The sequence below is a fragment of the Charadrius vociferus genome, unplaced genomic scaffold (genome assembly GCF_000708025.1).
Source record: "Charadrius vociferus isolate BGI_N301 unplaced genomic scaffold, ASM70802v2 scaffold276, whole genome shotgun sequence".
In the NCBI taxonomy this organism is placed as follows: Eukaryota; Metazoa; Chordata; class Aves; order Charadriiformes; family Charadriidae; genus Charadrius; species Charadrius vociferus.
The window spans coordinates 1,705,096-1,726,388 of record NW_009649075.1 but is presented as its reverse complement, the minus strand read 5'-3'; the positions used below and the strand labels follow the sequence as shown (position 1 = coordinate 1,726,388).

At 38.8% G+C, this 21,293-nt stretch overlaps 1 protein-coding gene across 1 annotated transcript in view; it reads right to left on the bottom strand.

The window, feature by feature from the left end:
- The window catches only part of AGO2 (argonaute RISC catalytic component 2), a 32,275-nt gene extending 11,185 nt beyond the window's left edge, over positions 1-21,090 (bottom strand). Inside the window, 11 exon segments of the mRNA XM_009888172.1 lie at positions 2,399-2,532; positions 4,316-4,438; positions 4,795-4,914; positions 5,150-5,284; positions 5,608-5,615; positions 6,365-6,457; positions 9,096-9,230; positions 9,367-9,503; positions 10,878-11,059; positions 16,838-16,958; positions 20,894-21,090. Of these exon segments, the coding sequence (XP_009886474.1) occupies positions 2,399-2,532; positions 4,316-4,438; positions 4,795-4,914; positions 5,150-5,284; positions 5,608-5,615; positions 6,365-6,457; positions 9,096-9,230; positions 9,367-9,503; positions 10,878-11,059; positions 16,838-16,958; positions 20,894-20,970 (1,265 nt within the window). The 5' untranslated portion in view covers positions 20,971-21,090.
- Positions 21,091-21,293: the final 203 nt, after the last annotated feature.

Here is a 21,293-nt window from a genome sequence, read left to right as displayed (position 1 = left end):
AATAATAATGCACAAGAAAACCTTGCTAGATAGCAGAGAAAAGGTATGTCCTGGAGATGAAGACAAACCTTCTCCAAGGATGGTGCAAATATAAGTCACCCTTTGATGGAACTGGTGAGAAAGAGACAACTGAATTTTGTCAGAGGCTTGTTGAAGTGAAGACTCTGTCAGCTTCCCTGCTAGCAGGGTCTGCTGCCTTCTCCTGGCTCTTGTTAACATGGTAGGGTTTGGCTATCTCTTCTTTTGAAGGAACACCAGGAAGATACTGTGTCTGTTTGTACGGAAAACAATAGAAAGCACTTCAGTGTAGAAGTCTAGAAGTATACCCAGTCTGGAAAGCGCCATCAAAGTCATGGCTCCTCCAGGTTGGATGCCTTCATCAGTGGTGGATGAGTAGTCCATAAGTCCCATCCCCATAAAAAAAGGCAAGATGAGCAAGTAGTGAGGTGTCACAGCGCAGACCTGTAGAGCGGAGTACTTGGTGCTGGTGGACCAACATCCACACTACATGTGTTTGCGGGATTTGTCTTCAGAGTGGCTGTAGTCTGGTGCAGTGGGCTGAAGCTCATCTAGGGAATTTACATCCAAAAAAAAAAAAAATCAAAAAAAAATCCACACTGTACCCTCAAACTACTCCCTGATACAGAATATGGCATGGCAATTGGTGACCACCAGGAGCATCACTTCAAATATGCACTCCTGATCCAACCTAAAACACTCGTGCAGACGCACACAGAGATGTGCTTCTTTGGCACTTGGCCTGATGACCAGCACAGTAAACGTGATGCCAGGTAGGAACGCTTAACTGGCATCAACACTGACAAAGCCCCTTTTGTTACTTTGGAGCAAATGTCTCCATAAGTGTCTAAAAAGTTGCTCGTCTTCACCAAAGGGTGCCAGATAATACAGTCTTACCCACTGACAGAGTGTGAAGATTTAGTTTCTTCCAAACCCGTCGTTAATTTTCATGAATCATAACAGTCTGTGAGCTTTGGCCCTGCAACTTGTGCCTTCTTGCAGAAAATAGGTGTATTAAGCATTTTCTGTGGCAAAACAGGCACTTACCACTATGAGCAGAAAGAGTCAGTGGCAGAACATACAAGTCTAAACTGGTACAGATTTTAAGCCTTTAGAAGTCCCTCTCTAAGTATGGTGTCTAAGAGGAAAGGTTCTCTGCCAGTTCCCGACAGGTAAAGGAGGATGATTTTGAAGACTTTTAGGGATTTTGAAGGCTTTTATTCTGATGGATGCACAGCAGCTGAGTTCCAACTTGCTCAACAAGGTGTAACAAGAGGCAACAAGATGCAACTGGATGCAGCCATATTCCTAGTATGAAGGAACATCCTTTCACATAAGGACAAATTCCATCGAAGCCATCAAATAATTTTATTTTGGTTCATTATGTTGAAAACTTCTTCCTGTCTCTCAAAACCAACTAAGTTCTCCTACGCAGCATTTTCACTAAAAGCAGCAATATGGAAGGGAAAAATTCTCTGGCAGCTTAGTTCCTGCCACGTACCTGGAGAGAACAACAAGCCCCTAGCCTTACCTTTTACTTTTCTTCCCATTGTGTAAGATTTCCACCACTTGTTAAGGAAAAGTTCCCAAGCTATTTGGCAAATCATCTAAAGGAACACTGTTATGGCAATACGGTTGTTATGAACAATCACTGTCCTGCATTCACCTTACAAAGAGCAGCTGAGTCACCTGCTAGGGCAGCTGTAAGAGCTGCACTTGCCCATGCACGAAGGGAAAACAGCTGCGTGCAAAAGAAGGAATTAGACAATCCATTTACACAGGCATGCACACTTTCCCTGATCTAAAGAATGGTAGATGTCACTTTTAACAACAGTCTTTCAATAATCAAGTTCCATCCAAAGACAGAGAAACCAAACTTGAAAGTTTCATTCAAATGCTCAAAGTTAACAAAACAACCGCTAGTTGTATTCATCTTGCAAGTACAGCAACTTGCACAGTATGGGAACTCTAGAGGGTAGAAAGTTTTAGCCAGAAGTTGGATTGCTTTTTAGAGTTTTCCTTCTAAGTAAGTTCTGCACAAATAAATCTATTCCTTACAACCAGGAAAAGAACCTAAGACGACATACATGTTAGCTTTCACTCTTGACAAATAGTTGTAAAACACCCTTCATTACCTTATTTTGGTCATCTTAAATTTTGTCTTAAGGTCTCACTGCTCAGAAACCTGCCATACAGCGTGAATTGCTTTTGGCAAGTCTGATTTGATCATTCAAAACAAGGAGACAGAACTTCAAAAAGCACTGTTGAAGAGGTATTGCCATATGTTAAACAATTTAACAAAATATATATTCGAAATAAATAAGTGAAATTGTGGTATTTCCATACATAACAAAATCACCACTTTATGAAACACACTTACTTAAGATGAACTTCAGTGCATTGGCGCTGGGGAGCAAAGCACGCAATTGCCCAAACCTTTATTTCAATTCCAGTGTGAAACTGTTTATTCCTCATGTCCCAGACTCCTTGAACTGGTGTAGCAATTGCTTTGTTCTAGAAGTGGAAGAAAAAAATAACAAAACCAAAACACCGATGCAAAAATTGATTCATGCTAACAAAAACCAGTTGTGCCTCTGCTTCCCTCCAACTAGCAGGCTATTTATATTCTTAGGTCTCTCTCTCCACTGTTCAAACACCTATCCTACCTTATAAAGCTCAGTCTATCACCGCAGCAAAACAGCTTGCTAGCCTGGTGACAACTAAAGCTCATAAAAATAAAGCTTATATTGTTCATTTTTATTGTTGATGGTTTCCTTTGGTTATATAAATCAGTAGCAGATAGAAATTAAATACGGAGGGTGAGTCAGATTCATGCTTGGTATGTAACATTAACAAGAACATACATTTCTACAGCGACTTTACAACTGCTCAGTGAACTTTCCAAGAGCAATTTAAGCATTATCAATATTTTACACATCACTAAGTAGAGGCAAATAGTGGTTCGATGTCACTCACACAACTCTAGAAAAAATGTGAACAAGCTGACAAAGACGATCAGTTACTCAACTTTGACCTGCGCAACACTTTTTTTTCCATCCATCTAGCAGACATTACTGTGATGGATTATCTAGAGGACAAGGGATATAATAAGATGACTAAAGTCATTCTGGTGATGTTAATTACCTTAATAAGTATTAGTATCCAGTAGATATTTTAGACAAGTTACCACGATGTCTGCGGCCTTATTTAGCGGCAACAGCTAAAACTTACAGGAATTTTTCAGGACACACACAAATCTGATAATTCATTTTGCAAAGTGTTGTGCCTGCTGAAAGCACTACCTCCCCCACTCTGACTTTCCATCACTCATCTGCCATTAAGCTCTTGTTCCCCCTCTTCCCCTGGTGCCAGAATAGATCGTGAGAGCACTCTCCCTAATCAGGATCAGGCAAAGACAGCTGTGCTATCTTAACCGGTCAGCGAAGGAAGGTTTGAGCTAATCTGCCTGATTTTTTCTGAAGAGCTTTAGGTAGAAAACGCGAGATCCTCTCCCATTACGGGTTTATGGAGGTAACAGTATAATTCATGCACAGGGACAGAACTATGTTCAGCTGGCAATGCATGATCTAGAAGAGGTTTGTCAAAAGCCCTCACAAATTAAGTTATCCCAGCTATCAAAGCTTTCACCTTGCACAAAAACGTTATATAATTGGTAGAAAATCCCGTTTCTCAAGCTTTTTTTGGAAGACACCACAGTAGGAAGATTATGTCAGAAAAGTAATCTGAAAAGCCATTGTAAAGAAAAAAAAACTCGTGAGTAAATAATCCAACAGGAAGAGATGGCTCTCAAGAACATGCTGACAGAGAAAATAACTTAAGGTAGTTGTCCTAAACACAGCTGCTCCACCCAGAACACCCAAAAGCAACCAAAAGTTCAGGAAGCTTTCAGAGTTAGGGGAGGCAAAAATGAACAGTCATAATTGAAGTTTGTCTCTGTTCTCCATATACACCGATTTGAACCACTATTTGCAGGTTTCTTCTTGCAACACTAAATAAAACAGTGCATGAAGGAAAAAACACACACAATTTTCTTCTGAAGTTTGCATAAATGCATTTGCACCCTAGCTTTACTTTCAGAAATAAAGAAGCGATTGAGGGAGATGCAACATGGCTGTTACATTTAAGGACTTTCAAAACTTACATTTAAGTTCTAAACACTACACCTATGACTTCATCCCATCACATCCAACATAATTAATTTAAAACAACCACATTACAGAAGTTATCACAGCTGGTAGTGGAAGCTATCACAGCTATCCAGTATCTGTTAACATACCCTGCCTCCGTAGAGGATTGAAGGAGGCTGGAGGACTCTACCGGTCACATCCGTCATTTCATCTTTGACCATTATTCCAAATTCACGAACATAAGGGTCAGTATTAAAACTTGCACTCCGCATCTGAAATGACAAGGAATTAGGTATTTCTTGGGAAAAAAAAAAAAGTTCTTTTATCTAAAACTTCCTGAGATCACCTGTATTTGGGCACATACCACTTATATATGGGTGACGCCAAGTATTCAGAGCCTCTGCTAATTCTACTTGGATACATGGATGCCTCAAAATTTGAAATAAAGCACCAAAAGAACACTTGAAAACCTTTTGTGAGAATGTGTTTTTCTGTGATTAAGAGAGAAAGTCTTACAAGAACAAGTCCAAAACCTGTGTGTAGTGCACAAACTATTTAGTATCTGCTAATAGTAAGAGAAAAATTAAGTCCATTACTACACTTTGCTCAAATTCAACCGAACACTCACCAATTTGCTAATCTCTTCTTGACGGTCAGGTGCTGATCTGGCAGTTGCTCGAATCATAGTGGAAGTTTGATTGTCAGTGAGTTTCTTTATGCATCTTTGTCCTGCCACTATGTTGCACACCTAAAATATCCCCACACAAAAGGCAGTTAAAAAAACCACAATGCAACTGGTGTTTGGTTTGGGTGTTGGTTTTTTTTTGGTTTTGTTTTTTGTTTTGTTTTTTTTTCCACTGCTGCGTTACACAATGTCTGAAGTTGGCTACTCAAAAAACAGTTCATCAACACTGGAGCCGTTTTTCCCCTCTGATCCCTCGCCCCCATTCCCAGAATGTAATATTACATAAAAATGTACTTGCCTCAAGAGGAAGGTATGTGTGTTTCTGCTCCTGTCCAACTTGTAAACATGGAAGGTGAGGATAGCGTAAAACTAATTTGTGCCTGTCCTTAAAATACTGAGCTACAGTGCATTCAACTGTTTGTCCATTCTCCTGCTTTTTTTTTATTGGAAATGAAATATGAATATAAGCCATTACTTCATGTAGAACACTTTCCCACATTTGCTCAAGACACTTCTTGACACAAGTTAAGCTTACTGGAGATTAAATCTATTCTGCTGAAATGATGCACGCATACTTCTATAATTAAGATTCCATCATTGCCACTACCATGTGTCTTCTAACAGTACCACAGAGGGCTGTTTCTCTAACATTCTTGGTATCTGAAGCTATAAATTAAGTTTCCTAAGAGCGGGTGCCTTAGAGACAGAGACTAATGATTCTATATGATTCTAATGTTTTCTGCTTATTTGGGATACTTGCAGTACTACATTTTATGATATGCCCTGTATAGAAAATAGTAAGCCTACTCTGAGAGTTGCAAAACCAATTACTGCTTCAGAAATGCATTTCTCTCTTTCTGTACAACTATATTTCCATATATGCACACACATTTGCATATACTTACATCAAGATGGCACAAATATTGTCTTTTCATTAATATAATACATCACTGAAAGTGCACAAAACAAAGCCCAAAAAATTAAATACCAGATTTAGATACTGATTGATTATCTTCTGGTAAAAAGCCGCTATCGGTTTTGTTCCTTAGACTACTTTCTTAAAAATGGGAATAAATAGCTCCGTATTTAAATTATCTGCAAATCCCTGGTTACTGATCAAAAACGTTTTTTCCAGAGGAAAAATAGATTAGCAATAAGCAAGATTAGAAACCTGATGCCAATTGGCACCACTTTTCTACTCAACAGTTCTGGGAAACATTACGCTACCATTAGGGCACCCTGTTCTTCCAATGTTGAAGAAACCCATAAATGAAAGAAAACCCCACCATCACAGATTTAAAACAAAGCAACTGGTTCAAATGCCATGACATACATTACAGCATAAAAATAGAACAAAAAGAACAGCAAAATTGGGAAGATACTTCGAGGTGTATTTTAAATATATTGACCAAAGCAGTACAATTTTTCAAGACAACTTTTCCTGTGTCAGTAAGGCAGGCGAGATACTTTTCCAGCCTGAGATTAAACATACGCTTAAAAAGAAGCAAAATACTTTACGTTTGGTGACTTGCGGGTCGTCTGGTGACATTGCACACTCTGTACTTTCTTTTCATTTGTCCACAGTGTGTTATCTCCACCTTTAGACCTAAAAATGGGAAAACGCATATCACTGTTTCTTCAAAATCAAGGTGTCAGCCTCCTTAATTGCTACACAAGACCACTTACACGGCGCTGTATAAAGCTATTCACTACTTAGCATGTTCTCAAAGCACCAAAGGGTAACCCAGACAGAATTAAAAAAAAAAAACCACCCAAACAATTTATAGTCTTAAAATTCAAAAACCCTGAGCTTTAGCTAAAGTTTAACAAAGAATTTCAGCAACAAGATGAAACCCCCAAAGCCCCAAAGAGTTCACAGACGAAGCTGAACGCATTCAGTGAATTCCAATTCTGTACCTCTAAGGAAGTCCAGGGTGGTGGAAGGACAAAAAGGGCACGCAACCTCCTTGAAACAAAAAGCTTGTTTATACTTTAAATCTAAACATATGGCGTCTGTGAGGTCTCCAGCTATTGCAACCAAGCCTGAACTCATGAATCGGTGGGGGGAAAAAATACCCATACAGCCTCCAGGAGCCCACGGGGTTTTCTTTGTGAAGACAAACATCTGTTGCAAACCCTACTGGCACAAAAGCCAAGCCAACAACTTCTAGAAGAAGAAATTATCCACCCCAAACCAGGACAAGACCGCTACCTGTAAAGAATTGTTTCTAATTTATCATTGCCCACAAATATAAGCCTGAATGCAGCATTTTCATTTGGTTTACTTTCATGCCTAGGCAGAAACAGATGTAGGTGGGCTGAGATGGGAAGTTGAATGTGTGGGAATAGGAAAGAGGGGGCTGTAGATAGGAATTCCTTATGTATCTGTATAATATTCCTTATATATGTGTATAAACTCAGGCTGCTACTGAGTACCAGTGCATATTTCCCCTATCTGTCAAAGACACTAATAACTTGCCAAACAACATACTAATCTTTCCACGTAACTTGTTATGGCTCAAAGTGCCATCTATTATGAAACCTTCAACAAATATCAAGTTTTCATTAATACCTCCAAAATCTGTATCACAGTATTTTCATTAAAAGATAAACCATTACCTCAATTCCTCAATTTACAACTAGCTTTGCTGCAAATCTGAAATGACTTCTATCTGCAGTATGAAAATCCTCACGGAAAAAGTGACAAAAGCAGATGGCAATTCAGTGCCCTCTCATTTTTTCAAAACACTTACAACCAGTACAAACTCAGGATTTATTTATACTTTTCTTGCTAACTTCTAGTTGGGCAAAGATGATTTTGTAGTCATTTTTTTGGAAACAAGGAAGCTGCACAATAGATTTACGAAGTTTCTTTTTCTTTTTTAACTTGGTTTTCTTTCTGTCAAACATGAAGGAAGGACCTTGATTTTCCAAAAGAAACCTTCAGTGAACACAAACAGCAAGATTCTTTCCTCCTACTCTTTGATTCAGTCATTACATATTAGAATAATTGCAATTTACTGCCAGGAAAGTGTATATATATATGAAATATATCTAAATATGTAAAACCACATACCTAAGTTATTAGTAAAATCTGGAACGTGAAAATCTTGACACTAGTACTTGAAAAATTTAAGATAGGTAATTAAAAAAAAAAATCCCAGCCTTTGTAAATATTTTGAAATCATCAGATTAGGAACTGGAGTATCTTTGTCATGGAACTGGAATTGACGCTAGCGATGTGTTTCAAAAGTGAAAAATATGAAATTTTTGTATTTCTAACTTTTCACTCGTATTTACTTTAGAGATGGGGGTACTTTAAGAAGAGTAGAGCACTACAGTAAATATAACTTCTAAATACAATGAAGCAATATTCATTTGGGAAGATAAATTGCTTTTAAGGAGACTGACATAATAAGTGATGCTGCTCTATATGCTAAAAAGAAAAGATCTCAGTAGTACCTCTGCACCGAAACGCTCTCTGATGCCAACACGCACCAGTAATTTTGACATGACGCTTGATCAAGGGACTGGGTGGTGGAGAGGCCCAAAAAAAAAAAAAAGGTATATCAAGAGAACCTACACTTAAATGAGGAGAAGCTTGCAAAAGTCACAAGCCGGTAACTAATCTCACTAAAATAAATTACCATCCATCTGCTAAAAAGTTTTAGTTCATCCCATCACTTAGAGTAAAACATATCCATGGTTTCACTAAAGCACCTTCATTAAGAGCAAAGCTAATTAAACTACCCTGTATTTGCCACGGGCAAAAGGCACACGCATATATAGTTAACACAGAATCTCAAATATGTGATAATTATGTGCATACCTGAGCTCTAAACGTGACTGGTTCAAAAAAAAAAAGAAAAAAGGCAGCTCACAACTTTTTATACTAGTGATTCATCAAATCTGAAGCCACGTAATTATCTGAACTGACCCAACTTTGCTTATATTCCCAAAGTGAGTCTGTCAAGCGACAGAGATTAACAAATGTAGTAAGAAAAAAGGACAAGTAGACTGAAACATAAAATTGATCAGTAGACTTATGAAAGTCTCGAAATATATGTGAGTAATAAAATGATTCTCGCCTCTTAGTTTTGTTCAAAAAAAAAATAAAAATGTATGTGCACTGTTTGTTGGGATAATATGTTTCCCAATAGGGGAACTGCTATAGAAAATATTTTGAACGTGTAGTGGCAACACATCAGACAGAATAAAGTAGTTTTATGTAATTAAAGTATTACCTTTTATTTCTTTGGTAAACTTCACCCTTTGGGAATCTGTCAGAGGTTTCTGTTGTTCTTCAATACTTTTGAAGTCCAAAACTTCACATACAAACTCGATAACTGGCTGTGCTTTGTAAAATGCGGTTGCAGATACTGTAGACAAAAACGTTAATGTTATATTACAACAATACTGAGGAAATTTTTAAGAAGTCCATCAAATGGAACTAAATTTTAGCCTTTCCACTGAAAGACAAAGAAGGAACAAGAAAAAGATTTTTATAGGACCTACCATCAATATTTAACATCATTTTCCATAACGAAGGTCTGACTGATTGATGGAAGCCAAACCAAACTTCTCTGCCACCACCCAATGGATTTGAGCACCCTTCTGATGCTGTAAAAAAAGATCGCCCCACAGGAGTATATCTGTAATAAAGAAAATAAATTCAGATCGTAAAATTAAAGCAAGAAAAAAAAAATTGCAATAAAGCCATAACTAATGCAAATTCCTATTTACAAAAGCATAGAAGTGTCAGTGTTTCAAATTACCAATAATCTGAGCTTCCTGTCAGGACTAAGGTTACACCTCAAAATCCAGTTAGTTACAGTAAGAAATTGGCTACTACTCGTGTTTGTTTGAATTTATTTTCAGTATACTCCTTAATATACCTACTAATTAAACCAAAAAGCATTAATAACTTTTTTTGTACTCTATTAAAAATTCAGCTACGCTTCAGTCAGAAAATAATTGAACGTCTCTGCTATTAAAACAACAATGTCATAATCTCTCCCCTTCATTGTGCCTAGCCTCCTCTGAAATCCACGGAAACTCTGCGTGGGTGAACAACTGATCTAACAAATATTTTTGATGCATTTTTCATCTTGGTAATTCTGTACTGCACACTTAATATCAAACTAATCAAAACCAGCACCAATATGTTTCTCTGAACAAAGATGTGTGACTAAGGGGTCTGGATTGTTTTCTGTGTTGCAAAACCTGACTAATGTGATCTTTAATTTTTTTTATCCTTAATGTGAGGATAAAATCAACATGGTATAAAATGGATAAAATCAACATGCTTAAAAGATACTTACATAAATGTAACTCATTCTCCCCGTTTAGCCCTTCAAAATGTGAAAGTTCAGCCCTACTAAGCTTTGTTCTTTACTTTCTAATTGAATGTAATTTGAACAGTGGTCTTAAGCGACTTGTTTCATGGCAGCAGAATTAAACCCAGTATCTTTTGGGTTTGACTGCAAACACTGTAGATCCCACTCGCTTGGCAAAAAAACCCAAAACAAACAACCCCAAATAATTTTCAAGTTTTTCTTTTCTATGAAAATAGCTATACTGGGTTGACATTAATGTTCTGCTAGCACAGTACCCTTTACAGAAAATTGGCAATAAACATCTGCCCGAAGACACACAGGAACAGGGTAACAAGTTTTAAAACTACCCTCATATGTCTACCAACCTTCAACTACTTTCCACGCAGGGAGGGCTTCCTTCTCTGAGGCCTACAGAGAAATGGGATATGAGCGAGATGGCAGGGCACCCCTGACCTGAGAGCACACAAACACGGAGCAAGTCTGAAGACCAGTGGGGAAAGGGACTTGTGTCCAGGCTGGAGGCTACTAATTCCACCAGACGAGCAGAAAAGCGCTGTATTGCCTCTTGCCTGAGTATGCCATCTGCTATTATTTTGGTTGAGCTATGAAAGCACATCCTACCCAAAAAGCCACTGAAGCGATAACAGTAACAATGCAACCTCCTAAACAACGTCAAGGTCTTCCCCTCACCTCATGGAAGGCAAGTGCCTCATCACTACATCCAGTGCCTGGATGGTTTCAAACGGGACACTTGGCAGCCGACCAGAAAGAGCATCATGTAAAGCCTGCAAACTCACACAGGACATCCACTTTATAGCCACCTTAAATATTCTGTCCTTTCCTTCTCCTGGCAGCGTGACCTCCAGCTCCACCTGCAACAATGCCAAACAACAAACCAAGATGATTCTTTCCATTTAAAGGGGAAAATGGAAGGGGCTTGGAGGGGACGATGGATTCCTCTGAACAGCGCTATAAAGCATGTAGACAAAAAGCAATGATGAAGAAACAACACACATTAGGTACAGCCTCTTTTCACAGCTAGATCTTTCCAAAGGAGTACTTCAGAAAGCTGGTGTGCTTCCCAACTGGCATCTAGCTCCCTCTTTGAGGCAAAATCATAATTTGGAAGTGCTTGCGTATCCACAGGGAGGTCTCCATGAAGATCCAATAACCTAATTTCAGATCCCTAACACATACTAATGCATCACCACTCACGTCAGCTCCTGCATGCCTAAAAATAAAATACGATCTGTCACTACCTGTCAAGATTCATGAATTTCAAGTATTTGCTCTCTAGAGCACCGGAGTGCTTTATATACTATTACTGTTGATATAGTTCAAACAAGAGAAAATAAAATCCACAAGAAGCTTTCAAAGGGAAAAAAAAAAGAACAAAAACACCACCCACCCCACAAAAAAACCCACACAAAACCCACCAACCCCAAACCCTCTTATTTTCAAATGCCAAATACAGACTGAATGATGGCCCCCAAGTAGTAGTGATGCTATCAGGCAGGAAACAGGGACACTCCTTTGACATGTTATGCCCTACTTTGAATTTTTTTGTCTAAAGAACACTAGCAAACTACATTATGGTATATTAGTTGAGCCTACTACTTGTAAAGCTGATTTCTCCTCTTTAGTAAAAGAAAGAGAGCCTGAGCACAGTTCCTAAACCGACTAAAATTAAGGCTTATCTGGAACAATTAGCAGTTCTGGGAGTGACTACAAGAAATAACAGGATCAGAGTATCCTTTGTGCTGGATATAAACAAAAACATTGCATTTCCCTGTCCTAGGGAGCTTACAATTTAAATATAAAAGGCATCCACTTCACAGACAAACTGTAATTAGTGGGCTAGCAAAAATAATACATGACTAACAGCAAGGTAACATATGCAATCATCTGGTCTTCTGCGACAGTTAGCTTCTTCAGTCAAAAAATAGGAAGGAAAGATAAAACACAAATAATAGGCCTTCCCATACACCAAAAAAATGAGTTGACCATTTATAGTAGGCAGTCAAAATTAATATTACAGCCGCATCTCTCCTCTAGTACAAACATCATTCACCAGGAGAGTCAAGCAGAGGAAGGAGCCGTATGGCCGTGGGAGACCAATGGGAACTGGAGTCTGTAATTGCAGGGTCACCGCTCTGAATCTAGCCCAGAAGGTGAATTCTGCTGAAAAGCTGTGCAAATAAAGGTACATGGTTTCACTGACACAGGTTGGAAGCTTTCTATGAAGACTTTTTTTTTTTCCCCATGAAGGCTTTTTTCTTTTATGAAGAATGGGACTACTTGTGTTGCAGTATTCATGTCCCTGGTAGAAATAAAAACCCCACGATTGAAGCATTTCTGTTCCAATTGCTAGATTGCAAAAAAACTATTACATTTAGCATAGCTGTGATGGTGAATTCACACTGCTGAATTTGGCCCAAAAAGCTTTTGCTGCTGGGTCTAACCTCACTTCAAAACAATTGAATTAGAGTCACTGGTCAGATAAATAAAGTTTAAATCCAACTTTTCAGGTATTCTTCCTCTAATATCTCACCCGAATTACATGCTACTGAAGAGTCTGTTTTTTTAAAAAAATAAAATCATAAAAATACATTAGGACCAACAAATGTGTCCTTAATCCACATCCTCAAGATCACATATACTTTTAGGCACTGCAAATCAGAATTCAAAATATTTCAGTAGTATTTTTATTTATCCCAGTCTATATTTTTAAGGGCAAATGAACACAGTCATGTTTGACAGAGTAAGCGAAATGTGAAAAATTTCAAGACAAAGTTACTTTAAATGGGAGTTTTACCACGTACTTTACTACTAGGAATAACCCCTAAAGCCAAATTTAGTGTTTTATTTCCTACAGTTTCACCAGGTGTAATCTATCCCCAAATAAAAAATTTACAATCCCAGTCACTAACCTACTACCTGCTAGACCCATAGCTAAATTGCAACACAGCTGACATAATTTTGCAGCTAAAGGAACTACATAAAAGGCATGTTACTGTAGGGCTGTGAAAAATCATTAAGCCTGTGGAAAAATTTGAAAGCTCTTCTTAAAAACAATGAGTCTTGTAACTGATGTAGCCTGACTGATTCACACAAATCAGCACATCACTGTTTAAAAAGAATAAAAATTAAACCTGACCGTGTGTTTCTGGGGAATTCTTAGTACTACTTCATCTCTATAAAATATATGCATCACTACCTGATTGTTTTATCATGTTTGAGCATACAACATTCCTCTAATATTCTAAGAGCTTTTTCTTCCCAGGGATTCAGAGGAAAACAGATGCACACTTTCCAGTTGAATATTTGGGTGCCTACCTCCCATGGACTTGTTTGGAAATCTCAAGCTATGGACATAAAGAGATCTGCTTCTATCACGTACAGAGTCATTAGCAGTACTTCAAATAAAGCCAAGAGAAGTAAGGTTGTGGCCATACACAGGATTAACACTTTCCTTCTGAAAAAGGGAACAGCAGTAGGATTTCTGTATCAAACTGCAGCTTGGTTCACTCGTACTTACTGTTTTTATAATTAAAGACTGCTTAAGGTATATGTTAAGTTACATCAGTTGTTCTCAAATCTTGCAAGGTAAGAAAACTTTCCAGTTCAGTTAAAATTTTACTCTAGCTTTTAACTGTAAAAGAACATTTTAGGGAAATACACAAGTAACACAGCAGCTGAGTACAAAGCCACAGGTAGAGGTGACCTGGGCTTGCTGTTAGAACCTACAAGGAAAGAGGAGACTATTAATATCTTTATACCTTGACAGTGTCCTATACACTTGTTTTTACTTGTACACATTGAGAAGAAAGTACAAAAACATTCTGTTTATATTTACATATTCCATATCTGTTCTGAAAGGTCTGAAGAAATGAAGGAATTAAAGAATGAAAATAAGGAAGGAAGGAATAAGGAATGAAGGAAGGAATGAAACTAGGTATAACAACCATGAAGGTCAAGCAGAAAAGATTAAGAGTATTTATACAATAGAAAAAAGTTACAAAAGAAAAGCAGGGTTGTCAGCAAGGACCAAAAACAAAAAACAAACCCAACCAACCCTAGAACAACCACCAGTGACATGAGATGAGGACAGAGTGTATTAATTAAGTTAAAGAGCAACAGGAGGGAAAAAAAACACCAAAACCCAAAACGTAGGCAATTTGGTGTCAGCCTTCTGCTTAGCATCAGTTCTTCCGCTACCGATGCGCACTGCAAGTAAATCAAGGTCTTCTTCCACTTAGATTAAGGATCATCTATTAATCATTGTATGCTGATGAATCTTTTCAATATGATCCTAAATGTAATCAGATGTGCAGTAAACTTGCCACATTTCTTATGTACCAAACAGCCAAAAAACCCCAAAGAAAAAAAAAACCCAAAGAAACCTAATCTAATTATGCTAGAGGAAAGGCCTAATACCTACAAGCTTTATACTGGTTTAAACCATGCTTAAACCAATTTAGCACCACATAACAATTTCCCTCATTAAGCTAAATTTCCCACGTCCGATTTAAACCAGCTGAAGATTTATCTCTATTAGCTCTTTCCTCCAGGGTAATAACATTAATATATGTATGGCAGAAAAACCGACAGTCCTGTATCCCATGGGAAATAGGGAAAAGATAGGAGTTTCTTAAAAGCAAGCCTAAATGTGAGCCACAGATGAAACTATCTGAACCATCTTGTGCTAACCTCCACTAAAAACACCCTCATCAGTGATGGCCTTTTGCAAATGATCATCGCTCCGGCTAGGTAACTCCATCCCACCCAAAATGGTTGACAAAAATCATGATGTAGGTTACAATGTTCATTTGCACGGCCATGAAGGAATCAGGGCATCAAAAGCGTTTCCTGCTGGCACACTATCACCAGACTTCATATTTACCATGTATGATTTAGTATATGTGGGCTTTAAAATCCAAAGCATGAAGAATCGAGTCCTGTTTGGTCAGCAGGCGTTCAGACACAGAACAGAAGGAGGAGGTCATCTCATTCAGTTCCCATTGAGTAGAGTCAATTTGCATCTCACAACATCTTATTAGATCTGAGGTTTAATTTGATCCCAATTTGTTTATCCTCCATAGATAAACCATTCCTCATTTACCTTTACTTAGTAAACGCAGAACTTCATACTCATCATAAAATATACTGTCAGCCATCCACAAACTTGGAAAGTATTACAGTTACACGGTAACTCTGCGTGCATCCAGAGGACTTGTTTAAAGCCCTCAGAGACACTCATCAATTATGATTCCACCTTTAGCAAACACTTTGCCATCTTGCATGTCAAATCTGTAGGAACTGGAATACTATATGTGAAAGTGGAAAACAAAAATTATCTCTAATACTGTTACATGATTCCTTTATAGTTTTTTCTAGACATTAGCATATCAGTTCATGAAAAAATAATTAGGACTAGAGTAGAGACCGACCTTTACAGCATGACATTCAAATAAATACATTTGGGGGAAATAAAAATTACACATATGAGATTAAGAGCTTGATTCAGGTAGAACTATTAACTATATCAAGCACCACACAGGCATACAAAATGAGACAGTGAAGGACAGCAAGAACTATTTTGTGGCACACTGCTACTGAATTTACGAAGACCTCAGCTCTGTTCTCGGTTTTATCACATAGGCAAGTTTCCACATTTCTCTGTATTGCCCTTTCTAGTTAGGTTGTAATCAACTTCTATGGGATTGGACAGTCTTCCCCTATCACAGTGCATGCCCCACCTTGCACCCACAGCAGAAGGCCACTTTACCCATCTATGGCCTCTGGGAACTACCGTAGCGTTAAGTGAGTAATGAGAATGACTGTATCCTCAAGTGTTCATCATCTAAATTAAAAAGGCCACAGAAAATTCAATCTGATATTAGACCACAGAAGCGTAGGCTAAATTATTTTATAAGGTTTGCGTGGCAGCATGTTCCAACACAGTCCCTTCTGCTTCACCAGTCGTCAATGGGCACAGACGTGGGTGCGCTTTGCAGCTACAACCACAGTGACCGAAGAGGTCACCGCCCCACGTACAGAGCTGGCAAACAGAACATGCGAGTCCTCTTCAACTGCCCCAGGGCTAAGCTAGCAGGTCTTAACTTGCACAGTTTAAATTAATTTGGCTCTCACGCCGTAAGGGATTAGAGAAGAGGTTCCATACCAAAAACAGAGGGATGGAGGAGTTTCTTCCCGCTAGTGGATAGTGTGAATCAGCTTACGGTGGGCTTTGATGAGATTAACGAGCTGACACAACAGCTTGCTGCTGCCCAGAGAGTGCTTCTGCTCCCCTCTCCCAAACTCAACTGCGCTTTCACTTTCTGCCTAGTGGCAGTATGGAGCTTGTCCGCTCTCTTGGGCAGTTGATCCAGCTCACCAAACCAGCAGAAACCACGCCAGTCGGGGGAAGAGAGAGAGAGGGAGGAAAGAAACGATATGGAAAGGGGAGCAACCATTTTGATAGCAACAAGCTCACAGTTCTGTCCAGGCAAACCACACCCTGAGCAAAGTGGCAGCAGGAAGAGACATCTATTCCAGAAATGTAGAATCATTTCCCACCAATTATTAGAAGGGCTCTGCAAAGACTGCATTAAAATCTCCAATTCAAAACTTTTCGATTTAAAACTTACTTTATCTCTCCCAATGGGAAGCGGCATAGCTGTGTAAAGGTTTTTTCTTCCATCAAACACTGGTTTGCGATCCCCAAAAATCTGGGTTTTAAAGTGCTGAACCATATGCTCCACTATTTCTCTGAAAATATAAAAAGATTACATTAATTCAACTTTTTACTTTTGATTTTAAGTAGCAAATGAATGCTAACACTACTATTTGTGAACAGAGGCATTAGGTAAATGACAGGGTTGTCAACTTCTGGGTATTAAAGGCAAGATTTGACTGATCTGAATTAAAGCAACCTTTTCACAGACTTAACTGTTTTCTTAAAGAAGCTATTTTTAGCTTTTTCAGATTTAAACTTTCCTTCCTCTTTTCTGTGATCTACTGAAAGTGGTAAAGCGAAAGCTTGTGCTCTCTCAAGCTCAAAATGAGAGGTGCTTGCTATTCTCCTGGGGCTTCTGCTCCCCTGTCCTACAGCCCTTTCTGCAGAGGACCACAGACCAAAAGCTCAGCAGACTTAGAAGCTTTAAAAAAAAAAAAAATACTATCCAAGCTTACAACTTTAGTGTAGGGACAATAGTTCTGTGACGACAGTGATATGCAAACTTTTTGCACAGCACTGAGAAAGATGACTTTCAAATGTAATTTTTTCATGTACGCAACAAAACTGGGATCCATCCAAGAAGACAGGATTAGCGCATTCACTGGGAGCTGCGCATACTAAAAAATACATATTAATTTAAGCACAGCTGGAATTAGGTTGCATGTTTGTATGAATGAGGTAACCACTCACAAAGTTCTTGTCAAACCACAATGTTTACACACTGGTCATGCAAAGCAGATCACCAGCTGATGAGAGGTCTGTTGGAATAATAACACCCTTTGATGCCAAATGTCTTTGGTGTCCCAGTGTCCCAAAGAGATGCCCTTCAGGCTATCTGTATCACAAGGCTGTAAAATCTGAAATCCCTCAGCAGTCTGCAATACGCTGCCCTCAAGATCCTTAATGTACAGCTTGGGGCCAAGGGGCATTAAGAAGTTAAACTGACACAGAAAGGAAACCACTGTTTCTTCAGTATTGTTGTCAACTAGCAGCTCAGAGATGCTGCAGACGACTATTTCACACACCTTGACTTGGCAGGACAACTAACCCAGCATACAGTTAGATATTAAAGCTCAAAAAACTGAGATGAAACTCTGAATTCACTCAAGAGAAGAATGAAGACTGGTTTAATTGACAATTTCTTTGCTGTGTGCCAAGGCTTTAAGACTAGACGTGACCATTGAAAGAAACTTCCCTGACCTGAGAAGTATGAATAAAACTTGACCCAGTAATTTCTGCCTCAGGTCTGCAATGTCTGACTGAACAAGTACATAATTTGGAGGGTGGGAGGAAGGAGGTATTTTTTCAACCTTGAGTTAAAGACTGAGCAATGGAAAACCCATTCTTTTACTGAGCAAGTCCTTCCGATTGTGAACTACTTTATATAAGTGAACACTTGCACTTAATTAAGGTTTTCAAGCTTCAAACCACATTTAGCAATGGTGCTTTTCAGCTGTGGGTGGAGACAATGAAAAGTAAGTTATTTTCTCCATATGAAGTTAAAAGAAGAGTTATTTACCAATTCACTAACATGAGCCCTTTGCGGCTACTATTCTACCAAGATCATGCAAGGACAGTGACTACGAGCAGAGTTCATCTTGAACCTTGTACGCGTCCTAGCTGTTCACATGCATAAATGGAGTGCATCCACGGTGCATAACCAACCTCACAATGCCCACTCTCCCTATCTAACTATACAAATAGATGTGGGATTTCTGCAACACATGAAGAATTGTAGCCAGGCTGTATTGATTTGGCACAGTAGCATATTGTCTCAGCTTTGTGTTTTCCAGTCCTGCTCCAGCTCACGTCTCATCAGCGTGGAACTTGCATGGACACTGTACACATCCCTGCAGTGGGTCTGCAGGGTCATAGTCCAAGCCACAGTAAGTCCTAGAATAAAACTGAAGAATGAAGCTGGGACAGATGAGGGAGCAGCATAAATGAAAATAAAATCTCCCTCTGTCCTTTCTAGAGGCTGCAACATATAAAGTAATGATAAAAACTATTTACTATAAATATACATGTTTCTAGTATTTTTGGTTATGTAATTCAGATGTAAGCCAGCTGAAAAAACTGTAATTTAGAATTAGACTACATCCTGCATAATCCTATATACATTATAAAGAAGCGCACACAAAAATATAGGTATACATGTAGGACTGAAAGGTCACAGCTCACAAAAACCCAGACGCAGGTGAGTGTACATACATCCATAGTGCAACTCCTGTAGGAATAAGCACTTAAAAGAAATAAAACAGACACTTCATTAAATGAATCCAATTTGTATTCTTCCCACACTGCACTGAGAAACATGCACCATACCACTGTCAGATGCATTTATAACATCTTTGTTTACTGCAAAAGGCATTTAATCTATGTAGATTTATACTTGCTCCTGTTACCACAACAGAGAGAGTGACTAACCTGACAAAGCAGAGCAGGTCAGAAGCTGCCAGTGGAGAAAGAACTTGCTACTGAACATAATCTGCCTTTCCAATGAGAAAATTTGCTTTATTATTTAGTAATTATGCTCTCTGCCATTGATGAGCAACCGTCCTCACACTGGACCACCACACAGAGCTACAACACACACACACACACACACACACACACACACACACACACACACACGAGCTGCGCGGCGCTCAGCTCCCCCAGGAGCTACAGAGAGAGGCATGGCAATGTGCATCAGCCAGCGGCGTGCCAGCTGGTAGGGCTGGAGCTGGTAGCAGGGATATCCGTTAATGAAAGTAAATCTCTCATGGCTCCCACTATGAAAAAAGCGACCGCTGAAAATTTTTTGCAGCATTTCCATGCACTAAGAGTATTTCAGTGAAATCAGCAGGGATGCCCTTGGACAAGAAGAGAGTTCAGCTTAATACACTTACAACAGTGTTTGCTTTTAAAATTAAATTCAATTCTTGACTAGCTTAAAAATCAAATTTATAGTACATCACCACAGAAAAAAAAACAGGACAGCAAAGCATAGCAATGTTGCTTTATGAAAACGCTATCATTACTGACTCTTTAGTATAACAATGGATAATGCACTCTGGTTTATTAATTCTCGTTAAGAAAACTTTGGCTTTCGGGTGGATTTTTTGACTCCACGCTTTGTTCATGACTGCATATTATTCCACCCATGTGACCTTTTTAATAAGGAAAAGTTTTGCTCTTGAATATATAAACACGCAATTCCGAACCTCTACAGTCAAGATGTAGGTAGTTACGATGAAGACACTTGTGGTTTCCAATTAGTGCCAAGTCTTGTTCTCAAGTTTCACTTCTGGCAACACCACTCTTTTTCAAGTCAATGAGGTTGCCACACTGTGACTAATAGGGCACATATGCAAAATGCAAGACCTAATTGCTTGTTTCCTTGGCCAAATGAGCCATGTTTTCACCTTGCTATCTGTTTCAGGAGCATATCTTTCCCTTATATAGAATCTTCTGATGAAGGAACATTTCTTACCTAATTTAGTCCCTACACAATCCTCTCGCAGCAGCGCAAACAAATGGATTTTGCCCCGCCTTGGCAGTAGAGGAAGGTGGGAAAACAAGCTGGTAACACTAACTCCCTGCTGAAGGACTTGTCAGCCAATTGCACTTCTATATTTAACGAAGCAATACTAAGAATAATATTTATCAAGTTGGCTTACACTGACCTAGCTCCACTAGGGTTAATACAGTTTATCCATCTGTCACCAGTGGCTTTGATCAGCAGCATCTTAAGACACTGACAAGTTCAATCAAAACAAGGGACAATTAGCACAGCAATCTTGGATTGGTACAAAAAGACTTGGTGAAAAAAAATCCCTGTTGATGGATATGCAACGTTGGAAGCTATCAGCACAAAGACAGACACATCCTCCAAGCTGTCAATGAAGACTGGCACATGGATCCAGCAATTTCAAAGGAAAACAAGAATGTAAATAAACTGCGGAAAAACAAAGCACAGTATTACCTGTTAACTCTTCTAGGGCATTTTTCTGGCTTTATATCCAATTCGTAATGGTAGATATCTATTTTAGGAATGTCCATCTCAAAGAAGTTGGCCTGCAGTTTGATTGTTCTCCCAGAAGTCCCAAAATCTGGTCGAGGAGGGGGTTTAAAGGCATATCCCTGTATTGGTGGTGGCAATGGTGGAGGAGGTGCAAGCACTGAAAAAACAAAAAGCACAAGTCAGCTATATCAAACTGACAGTTAAACAAACTTACAGGCTATTTGACCAAGGCAGCACAACACATTTAAACTAGTATCTTCTTTAAGCAACCTAAAATCTGAAAAAAAAAAAACCCCTGCTATCCAGAATCCCTGAATTCTAACACTCTTCATCCCGTGGTGGTTCATCATTTGCTGTATTT